At 37.7% G+C, this 14,902-nt stretch overlaps 1 protein-coding gene across 1 annotated transcript in view; it reads right to left on the bottom strand.

The window, feature by feature from the left end:
- Positions 1–11,311, bottom strand: part of DNAH12 (dynein axonemal heavy chain 12) — a 171,174-nt gene extending 159,863 nt beyond the window's left edge. The window contains exons 1-3 of the mRNA XM_018066673.1: positions 11,122–11,311; positions 2,511–2,592; positions 2,288–2,314 (exon numbers count right to left, since the gene is read on the bottom strand). Coding sequence (XP_017922162.1) covers positions 2,288–2,314; positions 2,511–2,592; positions 11,122–11,291 — 279 coding nt within the window. The 5' untranslated portion in view covers positions 11,292–11,311. The remainder of the gene's footprint in view (positions 1–2,287; positions 2,315–2,510; positions 2,593–11,121) is intronic.

Genomic DNA, 14,902 nt, shown 5'->3' with positions numbered 1-14,902 from the left:
CCATCGTAAATAATACTATTGTGAACATTAGAATGCATTTATCTTTTTAACTTGGTGTTTTTGTTTTCTTAAGGTGTATACCCAGAAATGGAATTGCTGGGTCATACGGTAGTTCTATTTTTTAGTTTTTTGAAGAACCGCCACAGTTTCCCATAGTGGCCACACTAATTTATGTTCCCACCAGCAGTGTACAAATGTTCCCTTTTCTCTACATCCTCACCAACATTGGTTGTTTGTGGTCTTTTTAATGACAGCCATTCTGACAGGTATGACGTGATATCTCATTGTGGTTTTCATTTATATTTCTCTGATGAGTGAATGATGAACAAATATTGAGCATGTTATCATGTGCCTATTGGCCATCTGTATGTCTTTTTTGGAAAAACGTCTACTCAGGTCTTCTGCCCATTTTTTAATCAGGTCTTTAAAAATATTTATTTACTTGGTGGCATCAGGTCTTAGCTGTGGCATGTGGGCTTAGTTGCCCCACTGCATGTGGGATCTTAGTTCTCGGCCCAGGGATTGAACTCGTGTTCCCTGCATTGGAAACCAGATTCTTAACCACTGGACCAGCAGGGAAGTCCCAGGCTGTTTATTTTTTTGATATTGAGTTGTATGAGCTGTTTATATGCATTATCAGTCACATAATTTGCAAATATTTTCTCCCATTCAGTAGGAATGTTTTCATTTTGGTGATGGTTTTGCTGTGCAAAAGTTTTTAAGTTTAATCAGGACCTATTTGTTTATTTTTGCTTTTGCTTTCTTTGCTTTAAGAGACAGATCCTAAAAAATATTGCTGTTATTTATATTAATGAGTATTCTGCCTATATTATCTTCTAGGAGTTTTACGGTTTCCAGTCTTACATTTAGGTCCTTAATATGAATTATGCTTTTGATGTCATGTCTAAGAATTCTCTGCCTACTCCTAGATATTCTTCTAAAAGTTTTTCTTAATAGTTTTGCTTTACATTTAAATTTATGATCAATTTTTAGTTAATTTTTGTTCAAGGTGCAAAGTTTAGGCTGAGGTTTGAAAGTTTTTGTTGTTTATTTCTTTCATTTTTTTCTTTTTTAATGAGGTTCCAATTGCTCCACTCCATTTGTTGAAAAGATTATCCTTTTTCCATTGAACTGATTTTTTGCACTTCCATCAGAAACAACTGCTTATAGCTGAGTGGGTCTATTTCTGAGTCATCTATCCTGTTACATTGATAACAAGTATTCAATTATGTAAAAATAAAAGGTTTTAAAAAGTTACCTGGAGGTCTAGGGAGAGAAATATTGGAAAAACATCCTTTTGGTTTGGCAACTAGTGGTCATTAGTGAAATTAGTGATGAAGTGGTGAAGTTCCTAGAAGCCAGGTTGCCAAGAGCAGTGGCTTTAAGCATGAATGATTATTTTATACCCAGGTACCTACTTTGGATTGTAAGACACTAAAGGCAAAAACTGTAGATGAAAAAATGAGGATGTTAACCACATACACCCAAAAATAACTTGCCATTCACCCAGCCTCACATTAAATATTTATAAATGTTTTGGAGTTGTTTTTACTAGGGTTCTTACACCTAGCAAAGGGAAAAATCCACAACCAAAGTCTCTAGAAAAGTTGTGAGGCAGAGGGAGGAGAGGAACACTTTAAAAGACAGAAAAACTTGAAATAGCTAAAATGAGGTTCTTCCAAAGATAAGCAGTCAGTAGGAAAGGTACTCTTAGTCCTCTACCCTGAGGGGGAAATTTAAGGGATTTAGAAAGCCTGTAGCCCCATTTGGGAATATGCTTCATATATTTCTCTTTTGTGTAACCAGCTCCATAACTTTCCATATTCTTTACTGCTAAATAAATTTTACATGTTATTATCTTTCTAACAAGCATGTCACGGTTGCACTTTGTCACCCATGCACTCAGTGTCTTCTTTTTTTTTTTAATTTCTGTCATCTAGCATGTGAGTAGCACACAATAAATTCTAAATAAGCAGTCATCATTACATCAATGTCAGCATGACAAAAATGGAAATGCATTTCCTTTATAACTACCACTTTGAATATTTTTTTCTTTGGGATAAGAACAAAAAAATATTTACAATTAATCCTCAAATAATGAATGGCAACAAGAATGTTACTTGTAAAACCTGCATTGTCATCGTGACATGTTTGTTCCCTTAGGCAAAGGAAATAATCTGCTTCTAAATTCTTCTCTAGGATGGAATATCGCAGGTGGTCTTAGAAGGAACTACTTTGCAACAGTTTGAACATTTTCAAAACAAGAAATATAAAAAATTCAACTCACTCCTTTCTTTTTAATTTCACTGGTCATCTGTCAAAAGCAAGCAAATAAGACATAATTAAATCAAGAAAGTTTTTTAAGTAATTTTACTATTTTTAATAAAAACATAAAAAGTTTTAAATATATGCATTATTCTTTAAAAATACTACTTATATTGACATTGACTTAAAACAATAGTTAAAATAGTATATCATTAACGGTTTTTAAAGAGAAAATATAAACCTACAGTTGGAGGATAATCTGGCTCTGGTGATGAAGATGTTCTTTTACCCAGTGTTCTGTCTAAATTCCTTTTGGCTCCTTCAATTCTGAAATTTACAGTTAGAAAAATGTATGACTCTCTTGAATATAACATTAAGATATATTAAAACATTATTATTTGATTATTTTTTCAATTATACTTAAGAGATATTCAAGGGTTCTTTATCTTACTTAATTTTCTATAAAAAATAAATCTCAATTACCATTATCAATGAGTCTTTAATTTTCATATTATTCATGTGTAATATAAAAGGAGACTATAAATAATAGCCCATAATTTTCAATTATAACATCACAATTTTTAAGTTAATCTGATATGGGCCCTTATACGTATTATTTCTATTCAAACATCACCTTGTCAGAGATTTCCCTTACCCTTACTAAGTAGCATGTCCTTCACTCTCCATCCTCTTTATGCTTACTTTCCTTGCTTCATACTACTTGGCACCACGTGACATATTATGTGTTGTAAACCATTTTATTCATTGCCTTATCCTTGATACCCAGAATAGTATCTGGCACATAATCAGTCAGTTCAGTCCCTCAGTCGTGTCCAACTCTTTGTGATTCCATGGACTGCAGCACGCCAGGCCTCCCTGTCCCATCACCAACTCCCAGAGTTTACTCAAACTCATGTCCATTGAGTTGGTGATGTCATCCAACCATCTCATCCTCTGTCATCCCCTTCTCCCCCTGCCTTCAATCTTTCCCAGCATCAGGGTCTTTTCAAATGAGTCAGTTCTTTGCATCAGGTGGTCAAAGTATTGGAGTTTCAGCTTCAGCATCAGTCCTTTCAATGAATATTCAGGACTGATTTCCTTTAGATTTGACTGGTTGGATCTCCTTGCAGTCCAAGGGACTCTCAAGAGTCTTCTCCAACACCACAGTTCAAAAGCATCAATTCTTCGGCACTCAGCTTTCTTCACAATCCAACTCTCACATCCATACATGACCACTGGAAAAACCATAGCTTTGACTAGACAGACCTTTGTTGGAAAAGTAATGTCTCTGCTTTTGAATATGCTGTCTAGGTTAGTCATAACTTTTCTTCCAAGGAGCAAGTGTCTTTTAATTTCATGGCTGCAATCACCATCTGCAGTGATTTTGGAGCCTAAAAAAATCGTCTGTCACTGTTTTCCCACCTATTTGTCATGAAGTGATGGGACCAGATGCCATGATCTTAGTTTTCTGAATGTTGAGCTTAAAGCCAACTTTTTCACTCTCCTCTTTCAGTTTCATCAGGAGGCTCTTTAGTTCTTCCTTGCTTTCTGCCATAAGGGTGGTATCATCTGCATATCTGAGGTTATTGATATTTCTCCTGGCAATCTTGATTCCAGCTTGTGCTTCATCCAGCCCACTGTTTTTCATGATGTACTCTGCATATGTTAAATAAGCAGGGTGACAATATACAGCCTTGACGTACTCCTTTCCCTATTTGGAACCAGTCTGTTGTTTCATGTCCAGTTCTAACTGTTGCTTCTTGACCTCCATACAGATTCCTCAGGAGGCAGTGTATTCCCATCTCTTGAAGAATTTTCCAGTTTGTTGTGATCCACAGAGTCAAAGGCTTTGGTAGAGTCAATAAAGCAGAAATAGATGTTTTTCTGGAACTCTCTTGGTTTTTCAATGATTCAGCGGATGTTGGCAATTTGACCTCTGATACCTCTGCTTTTTCTAAATCCAGCTTGAATATCTGGAAGCTCATGGTTCATGTACTGCTGAAGCCTGGCTTGGAGAATTTTGAGCATTACTTTGCTAGCATGTGAGGTGAGTGCAATTGTGCAGTAGTTTGAACATTCTTCAGCATTGCCTTTCTTTTGGATTGGAATGAAAACTGACTTTTCAGTCCTATGGCCACTGCTGAGTTTTCCAAATTTGCTGGTATATTGAGTGCAACACTTTCACAGCATAATCTTTCAGGATTTGAAACAGTTCAACTGGAATGCCATCACCTCCACTAGCTTTGTTTGTAGTGATGCTTTCCAAGGCCCACTTGACTTCGCTTTCCAGGATGTCTGGTTCTAAGTGAGTGATCATACCACAGTGATTATCTGGGTCATGAAGATCTTTTTTGTATAGTTCTTCTGTGTAGTCTTACCACCTCTTCTTAATATCTTCTGCTTCTGTTAGGTCCATACCATTTTTGTCCTTCATTGTGCCCATCTTTACATGGAACATTCCTTTTGTATCTCTAATTTTCTTGAAGAGAGTTCTAGTCTTTTCCATTCTATTGTTTCCCTCTATTTCTTTGCTCTGATCACTGAGGAAGGCTTTCTTATCTCTCCTTGCTATTCTTTGGAACTCTGCATTCAAATGGGTATATCTTTCTTTTTCTCCTTTGCCTTTTGCTTCTCTTCTTTTCACAGCTATTTGTAAGGCCTCCTCAGACAGCCATTTTGCCTTTTGCATTTCATTTTCTTGGGGATGATCTTGATCCCTGGCACATAAATAGGTGCTCAATAAACAGTTTTGAATGTAACAATTCATTATCCATAAAATATAACTTCTTTAAATGAAATTATATTATCATATAATCCACTCATCTGTCACCAAATAAATACGTACTGAATGTTTATATATGCAAGATATCCTACTAGGCTTTATTAAAATATTGCAGTGAGAAATTTCAAGGAATTTATAAACTGAAAGGGTGGGAGGATAAGATCAGGACGCCATATAAAAAGGGTGGGCTGGGGGGAAGTATGAGACACTGATGGTTCAGAGGAGGGACAAGTTCACGCTACCAGAAGGCATCTATGAGGGCTATGTAAACAAGTTAGCATTTGCTATTAGCTTGAAATGAGGAAGAGGATCATAGGTAATGAAGTTTTCTTGGGCAGATAGATCTGAGCAGACAAAGACCCTAAGAAACAGGGAGACAAGCCATCAATTAAAGGCAAAAACTGAGAATAAGTTGTCCAATCTGCCCAGACGTTATGGAACAGATGGAGATAAGTTTGCAGAAGCGGATTGGAATATCTAGCTAAGAGTATCAAATAGCAAGCTTTTTAATTTAGTAGACAATGGGGAGTTACTGAGATTTTTTTTTTTAAAGCATTGGAACATATTTAGGAAAACAAATTTACCAGTTTATAAAGGCTAAATACACTAGAAGAGAGGGCCAAAGCAGAAAGTATACAAGGAAAAGAAAAGAGACCCAAGAAAGAAGACTGGAGGATGGGCCAAGCATGACAGGAATGATGAAGAACAACTGAAGGAGGCAAAGCAGTCATGGTCAGAGGCAAAAGGAGATCCGGAAACTGAAGGAAAGGATGACCACCAGAACCACATAAGCCCAAACTAGTAAATGCCATAGACAAATGTCTGTTCTGCTCACTGCTCTCTCCATACCACTTAGTGTCCATCAAGGTCAATAAATACCTGTAGAACGGATGACCAGAATAGTGGATTTGGGAAAGATTCTGCATGTCTAGTTCAGTACCTTATTTGCTGTGTGAATACTCTCAAAAATATCAAACTGTACCCTAGGATGACTGAGGGGAGATAATACTCATCATTTTCTGAGGTAGCCCAACTTATTGCCATATTCTTAGAAACAAATTTCTTATATTGAGCTGTATGCTTTTAACTTCTATACTCTGGAGCTATATATACAAAAAACAAAATCACATTCCTCTTCTATATTACCCCTCCAAAACTTAGTGATACCTATTCAGTTCCTTTGACCATTCCTGTCAATAAGTTGCCATTTATGACAACTTTATCACATCCTAGGCATTGGCTTCATTGACTATGCTAAACCCATTAACTGTGTGGATCACAACCAACCGTGGAAAATTCTTAGACATGGGAATACCAGACCACCTTATCTGCCTCCTGAGAAATCTGTATGCAGGTCAAGAAGCAACAGTTAGAACCGGACATGGAACAAAGGACTGGGAAAGGAGTTCAAAACTGGGAAAGGAGTACATCAAGGGTGTATATCGTCACCCTAATTATTTAACTTATATACAGAGTATATCATGTGAAATGCCAGGCTGGATAAATCACAAGTTGGAACAAGACTTCTGGGAGAAATATCAACAACCTCAGATATACAGATGATACTACTCTTATGGCAGAAAGTAAAGAGGAACTAAAGAGTCTTTTGATGAGGGTGAAAGAGGAGAGTGAAAAAGATGGCTCAAAACTCAACACATTAAGAAAACTAATATCATGGCATCCAGTCCCATCACTTCATGGCAAATAGATGGGGAAAAAGTAGAAACGGTGGCAGATTTCATTTTCTTGGGCTCCAAAATCACTGCAGACAGTGACTGCAGCCATGAAATTAAAAGATACTTGCTCCTTGGAAGAAAAGCTATGACAAACCTAGACAGCATGTTAAAAAGCAGAGGCATCACTTTGCTGACAGAGGTCTGTATAGTCCAACCTATGGTTTTTTCAGTGGTCATGTACAGATGTGACAGTTGGACCATAAAGAAGACTGTGTGGTGAAGAACTGATGCTTTCAAATTTTGGGCCTGGAGAAGACTCCTGAGAGTTCCCTGGACAGAGAGGAGACCAAACCAGTCAATCCTAAATGCAATCAACCCTGATTATTCATTGGAAGGGCTAATGCAGAAGCTGAAACTCCAATACTTTGGCCACCTGATGTGAAGAGCCGACTCACTGGAAAAGACTCTGATGCTGGGAAAGATTGAGGCAAAAGGAGAAGAGGGTGGCAGAGGATGAGATGGTTAGATAGCATCACCGACTCATGAATCTGAGCAAACTCAGAGACAGTGAAGGACAGGGAAGCCTGGCATGCTGCAGCCCATGGGGGCGCAAAAAGTCGGACACAACCTAGCGACTGAACAACAACAGGCCCTGACTTAAGATCTTTATAAGAGTGGATCTCATTTAACTCTCATAGAAACCCTACAAGACAACCACTATATTCCCATCTTATAGATAGAAAGAATAAGATAAGTAAAGTTACCTGACTTGCCATAAGTAAAGTTACCTGACAGCTTATTACATTGCTAATAAGCTACAGAGATGGAATATGAATTCAGGCCTGTCTAATGCCAGAGTCTATACTCTTCCCCATTAAACAAGTCAGTTCTCTTCAAATTAGGCAGTTTCACGGCTTCTCACTCTCCTCATTAGCTATAATGGTTTATCAATATCCCTCTTAAAATATAAGCCAAGAATTCCAGATGTTGCTTGATCAGTGCAAAGTGAAAATTTTTCTCTTCCACATTCTAGACATTCTTCATTTATTAAAACAGTATAAAACTGAATTCGATTTCTTGAGTAGCTTCATTTCCCTGTTGAGTTTTATGAAGCCTGACTAAATTAAATTCCAAAGGCTTTCTCACATGGAGTAGAAAACATACTTGGAATATCCTTCTTCCTATTTTCTTTGTTAATTGTCAAGGCCCAGGCCAGACATCCCTTTATCTGTCACTATCTCCCTCAGCAGCCTTGCTCTCAGTAATCAATACTTTCAAGGACTTTGCCTTATCCTTATCCAGTTGGCACTAGCTACCTTGTACTGTAACAATCCCAAGATAAATATGTCTAACTTCCTTGAGCTCTTTATGTATAAATACCACTCTTTAATATAGCAATAATTTTCTGGAGTGTGTTTTCTCCTTCTGCTATAAATAATCAATTTTTAAAAAAAAGAGCTGAGAAGAATATAAGAAGGAGCCTTTTCACTCCCTGTTTTTCCTTTTTGTGTTAACAACCAAAAGCAGATAAATAAAACTGGATAATTTCAAAGGACCGTGTGAGAGACTACATATGGTAAAGAAGAGAAAGGTTGGTCTGAATGAAGAGATAGGCAGTGGCCAAGGAAGAAGTGGCTCTTCCCTGGAAATCTGGAAAGCTACAGAATAATTTTCTATCTTTGCTCAGTCAAGTGTTCCCAGGACCTGCTCTAGCAGGGGGCCCAGTTCTGCCCAGGACTCCTTATATCCCACTTTATTCCTAGAACTCTATCTACAGACCTCACCTGATTCTACTCTTCCCCAGGTCCCTGATACTCTAGTGGCATTGATAATTTGTCAGCTCCTACAACACACTGAAAGCATTCCCATTTCAGGGCTTTCATGCTTGCTATCCCCTTTGCTGGAGTGGTGTTCCCATGTTCATTTAAATGACAAGCTTCTTACTCTTTAAATCTCTAAATATCATGTCCATAGGACTTACCTTCAATGTTCCTAGAAACACTTTCTCTATCCCACTGTTTTATTTCTTCACAGGATCTATCACCATCTAAAGAATTAATATAATCTTTTTATTTTTTATTTTTATTGTGTTTACTATCTGCCTCCTCCTACCAGAATATAAGCTTCTGAAAAGACAACAGTCCTTTATGTTGTATTCTCTATGGTCTTTCTAATAACAAGCACAGTGTCTGTGAATCAGTAGATACTTAATATCTGCTTAACAGATGTAAGAGAAATATGCATTATAGAAAGGGTTAAAGCTGCACAAAAGGGATTAGGATAAGGATTTCCAGAGAAAGTGATTCAAAAGTATAAGTATTCAGGCAGAAAAATAATCTCCAGTGAATAAAATGTGAGGAAACAACTGTGAAATTCCTTTTTCACTAAATGTAAAAAATATAATATATTCATGGAACTTCAAGTAGTTCAACATGACACTCTTGAGATTATGAAAGGTTCTGGAGCAAGAACAACATGTAACTCCTAAGGAACTCCTTTTTTCTCTAGTCTAAGTCTACTGAAACATTGATCAGAGTCTTAGAAATGAAAGGGGTAAAAAGTATCTAACAATATCTATACTACCATTAATATACTCTATACATTTAGATTTAAATATGATTAGAAGATTGACTGACTAATAAAAATGTAATTCTAAAGAAGTTATATGATTAATGGCGGTGGTGGTTTAGTTGCTAAATTGTGTTCAACTTTTGTACCATTGACTGTAGCCCACTCTTGCACCATGGACTGTAACCCACCAGGGTTCTCTGTCCATGGGATTTTCCTGGCAAGAATACTGGAGTGAGTTGCCATGCCCTCCTCCAGGGGATCTTCCAGATCCAGGGATCAAACTCGAGTCTTGTCTGTCTCCTGTGCTGCAGGCAGATTCTTAATCTGTTGAGCCATCGGGGAAGCCCCTAACTTATTTTAACTAGCAACAAAATGATCATAACAATATAACAGAGAGAAAAATGTAGTCAGTTGTGAAAATATGTCTAAAGGAGGCAGACCAAAAAGGGAAAGAGAATTCAGAAGGATAAGCAGAAATCCACCAGAGAGAAATTCCCTGTTTTATAGTTCAGTGTTAAGTTCACATCTGACAGGTGAGCTCAACGTCTTTTTCTTATTTATTCCCAGAGTCCAGCAGAGTCAGGTACCTAGGGAATTCCCAGTAAATGATGAATTGAGTGAACCATCCTTATCCAGCCTTTGGTAGCTGGTGCCAACATTATCGGAGAAGGCAATGGCACCCCACTCCAGTACTCTTGCCTGGAAAACCCCATGGGCAGAGGAGCCTGGTAGGCCACAGTCCATGGGGTTGCTACAAGTCGGACACGACTGAGCGACTTCCCTTTCACTTTTCACTTTCACCCATTGGAGAAGGAAATGGCAACCCACTCCAGTGTTCTTGCCTGGAGAATCCCAGGGACGGGGGAGCCTGGTGGGCTGCCGTCTATGGGGTCACACAGAGTCAGACACGACTGAAGCGACTTAGCAGCAGCAGCCTACATTATCTGTGGTTTTTTTGTTAACTTGTTTTTTGCCTGCGCTGGGTCTTCGTTGCCATGCCCAGGCTTTCTCTAGTTGTGGTACGTGCGCTTCTCATTGTGGTGGCTTCTCTTGTTAAAGAGAAGAGCTCGTGGGCTTCAGCAGTTTTGGTGAGTGGGCTTAGTACTTGTGGCACACAGGCCTAGTTGCCCTGCAACATAGGAAATCTTCCCAGACTAGGGATCAAACCCATATCCCCTGCATTGGCAGGCGAATTCTCAACTACTGGAAGACCAGGGGAGTCCCTAAATTAGTTTTAATTTCCACTAAATTGGAGGGTAAAGGGCAGGATGTTAGACTCTATTTTCTTCTGTATAGAAAAAAATTTTAAGTACAAGTAGTTTCAACATTTTTTACTAAGTGTTTGCTCAAGGGCAATGCTATTTGTAGAGGCCCAGTTACTTGCTTTTACTTTCAGGAACCAGTATGGTTATCATATATCATGAGGAGGAATAGTGTGGTGTTCAAAGTATGTGAACTCTAGGACTAGACTGTCTGGATCCAAATCCAAGTTGTGAGACCTTCGGGCAAGTTACTTCTCTGCAGCTCGGTTCACTCATCTACAAATAGCAGTAACAAGAGTACCCATCTTATAGGGCTGTTGTGAGAAGTATACGTAAAACAATACAAACAATGCTTAGAATAAACACTGTAAGCACTGTACAACATTTATTCTCACTACTATTACTTTTTCAATTGTTTTCCTAATTGAATTTGAAGATGGTATTTTGCTCATGAACAACCAAAATAGTTAAAACGTTTTATGAGTGTGCAAACACTGATTATTTCACTCAAATTCCAAACAAGGATTATTTATGCTTGTATGCTAGTAGCTAATATGCTACTTACACTAACTGATTAATTGTCTTCTGCTGCTCCTTGGATCTTCTGTAGCTCAGCAACTTACTTTGTGCTGGTGTGTCAACACCTATGTCTTCAGGGGGACGAACAATGGGAGGTAACTTCAAGTTCAGAGCCTCTTTTTCTGCTGCAATGGCAGCTTTGTTTGGATCTGACATCTTGGTCCCCTAAGGATTAAAATACTCTGTACTGTGACGAGAAAAAGTCCATAAAGCCATTATTGTAAAAGCTAGTCTCAATATATTTATAACATATCTTACATATCAGTATCAAAAGTTCTAGTTCTCTTCATATCTTCCTCCCAAGAATGGCAGTTGAGATAAATGGATAGGGATTCCTGTTAGAGTCCTACCATTCACTGCTGTAAAGAAATGAAGCTGTCCCTTGCCTGTGAGTGAGGGCTTCCTCATGGATGAAATTATGGAACTGGATTAGATGCTCTCTAAATACCCTTACAGTTCTGAAATTTTGAGTTCAAATTTTCCCTCAAATGCAAATCACAGCAACACAATCCAGCTGTCGAGGTACAATCCCTTTCTCCCAAAAGCTGATACTTTACATCGTTAATATTTTTAAACATCCGTATTTTATCTTAGCTTTTCCACCTTCCTAGAAAGCAACACTATCATCAAGCAAAACATAGGCATACGAAATCCCTAAGACATCTGAAATGTCATATAAGTGCTGAACAATGAACTGTGATAGCAACTGCATTTGCCGCGGATGCCCACAAAACTCGGAGAATCGTGCCTCGAAAAAGAGACGATTTGGGCGGGTATCCAATTCAAAATCTCCTGCCCTGGGAGAGGGGTGAAGAGAAAAGTTGAGGACAAGAAAGTACCTGTCTGATTGCTTTCACTTCTTTCCGGCTGCTCGGATAAGAGGGAAACGTTCAGAGAACTTCTCCAGTGGTGAAAGGAAAAAAGAAAACGATGGGTGAAACGTCCGGAACCCCACAGGTTGCTGCCGAGCTGGGCGGTCGCCGCGTAGAAACAAAGTTGTCCCCATGGAAACTGTCGCGGCCGGAACCAGTTGCCTGGAGAGGCAGTTGCTGAGCTGCGACAGATTAGGATTATCATAACAATAATATGCATTACTCGAGTAAATGGAGGGTGGGTGAATGAGATTTTTTACTTACCTGCCTTCCCTTGGAAGGGGCGGTGGAACTGCTGGAAACAGATTCATGTAAAACACTCACTGTCAAGGGGGATCAAGTCTTCAAGTGTCCCCTAGCTACTTCCCTGTAAATATTATAACTAATCAAGAATTTATCTTGTTTCTCTATTTGCTATTTGTTTCGACTGCGCTTTTCCTTCAGGAAATTCTTGGCAGAAAAAGTTAAGTGTGTACATTCTTTGAATATGCGTGGAGAGAGAAACGTGAAACGTTGCTGTTTGAGACTGCACAATGGATACTCCATCTAAGTGATGATAGCCTACACAAATACCATGTGCATAAATAAAATCGGCAGATGAATAAAATCTAGTGGTGTATTGATGGCACAGTCATTCAATAAATATTTGAGCATCTTCTATGTGCCAGTGAGCATGTAAAGAATTTTTTTTTTAATGAGAGTACAGCCTATCCTGGCGCACAATAGTTCCTCTAAAAAACATCATTTGAGTCAGTGAATGAACAAACTGAAATTCCTCAGACCTTGTAAAAGCAGCCTATCTTTTTGTAGAAAACAAAACACGTTTTTTTGGTCACTGTCTTTTTAAAAATTTTATAATGAAATATAGTTGATTTGCAATGTTGTGTTAGTTTCAAGTGTACAGCAAACTGATTCAGTTATATATCTGTATATATTCTTTTTTAGATATTTTTCCATTATAGGTTATTAAAAGATAATGAGTACAGTTTCCTGTGCTATACAGTAGGTCCTTGTTGGTTGTCTATTTTATATATAGTAAATGTGTATATTTTAATCACACTCCTGATTCATCCTCCCACTTTACCTTTTGGTAAGGAGGACAGTAGCTTTTTATATTCTGCACACACCTTCGTCCAGTTATTCAAACACTAATCTACTGCTGTGATGAAGAGATTTTCCAGATGTAATTCAAGTCCCTGATGTGAGATTATTAGGGCCTCACTCAATCAGTGGAAGTTCTTTTAAAAAGTTTTAGACATGCCCTGAGTTAGACTCCAAACAGCAGCTTGGTCTACCATCACTCTCCCTTCTCTGGCTCTCCCCTTCCTGACAGCCTATCCTTACAGATCTTGGACTTGCTTCACTAGCCCCCAGAGTTGCATAAGCCAGTTAGTTTCCTGTAATAACCATATATATAAACATACAAATACTGGATACATATAAGGCATATATATAATCTACTTTTTCTGCCTCCCTCATTAAATCTTGACTAATACAATGCATATCTTTTTTCAAACAGCTTCTTACAGGTATAATTTAAATACTATAAAATTCACCATTTTAAAGTGTATAATTCAATGGGTACTTTTAGTGTCTTTATAGTTGTGCAACCATTAACAGGATCCAGTTCTAGAACATTTCTATCACTGCAAAAAGTTCCCTTCAGCTAATATGCAATCAATCCTCACTCCCACTTCCAGTCCTGGGCAACCACTGATTTGCTTTTGATTTCTATAGGTTTACAACTTCTGAAAAATTTCATACATATGGAATCTTATATTATGCGGTCTTTTGTGTCTGGCTTTTTTCACTTAATGATGTGCTTGAGGCTCATCCGTACGTAGTATGTGACAGAAATTCACTCCTTTTTATTGCTGAATAGTCTTCCATTACCTGGAGGAAGAAACGGCAACCCACTCCAGAATTCTTGCCTGGGAAATCCCATGGACACGGGAGCCTAGTGGGCTATATAGTCCATGGAGTCAAAAAAGAGTCGGACACAATTTAGCAACTAGCCAAACAACAGTCTTCCATTAAATGAGGATATCACATTTGGTTTATTCATTCAGAAGCTGACGGACATTTGGATGATTTCCTCTTTAGGGCTACTATGACTAATCCTCCCATGAACATTTGTGAACAAATCTTTGGATGAACATACACTTTTATTTCTCATTGGTAGGAATTGCTGGGATAAATAATAAGCCTATTTAATCTTTTACGAAAATGTCAAACTGTTTTCCAAAGTGGCTGAAAGATTTTACTTACCAAAAAAACAACAATACAATGATTCTAATTCCTCTACATTCCTTGCCAACATTTGATATTGTCTGTCGATTTTAGTACAAGTATTGGAATGGGCATACAGTGGTATCTCATTATGGCTTTAATTTACAGTTCCCTAAACACAAATAATGTTGAATATCTTTTCGTGTGCTTATTATCCATTAACATATTTTTTATGAAATGTCTATTTAAATCTTTATCCATTTTTAAGTTGGACTATTTAGCTTTTCATCATGAAGCTGTAAGAGTTCTTTATATTCTAGATACACATTATCAGATAATTTGCAAATATATTCTCTTGGTCTGTAGCTTGTCTTCATTTTCTTAATCATGTCTTTTGAAGAGTAAAATTTTTCCATTTGTATAAGGTCAAACAAGATATTTTTTCTTTAGTAGATTATGATTTTGAGGTTGTTATCTATGAAAGATAGGTAAGATCATGAAGATTTTCTGTGTCTTCTACTTTTTAGTTTTACATTTAGGCCTATGATACATTTAGAGTCAATTTCTGTATATGGTAAGAGATGCAGATTCAAGTTTATTTTTTTGCATATAGATATACAGTTCTTCCAGTACCCTTTGTTGAAAATGCTGTCCTTTTCTCACTGA

This window comes from Capra hircus, chromosome 22 (genome assembly GCF_001704415.2).
Source record: "Capra hircus breed San Clemente chromosome 22, ASM170441v1, whole genome shotgun sequence".
Classification (NCBI taxonomy): Eukaryota; Metazoa; Chordata; class Mammalia; order Artiodactyla; family Bovidae; genus Capra; species Capra hircus.
The sequence above is the reverse complement of the archived record's forward strand: the minus strand, read 5'-3'. Positions and strand labels throughout refer to the sequence as shown.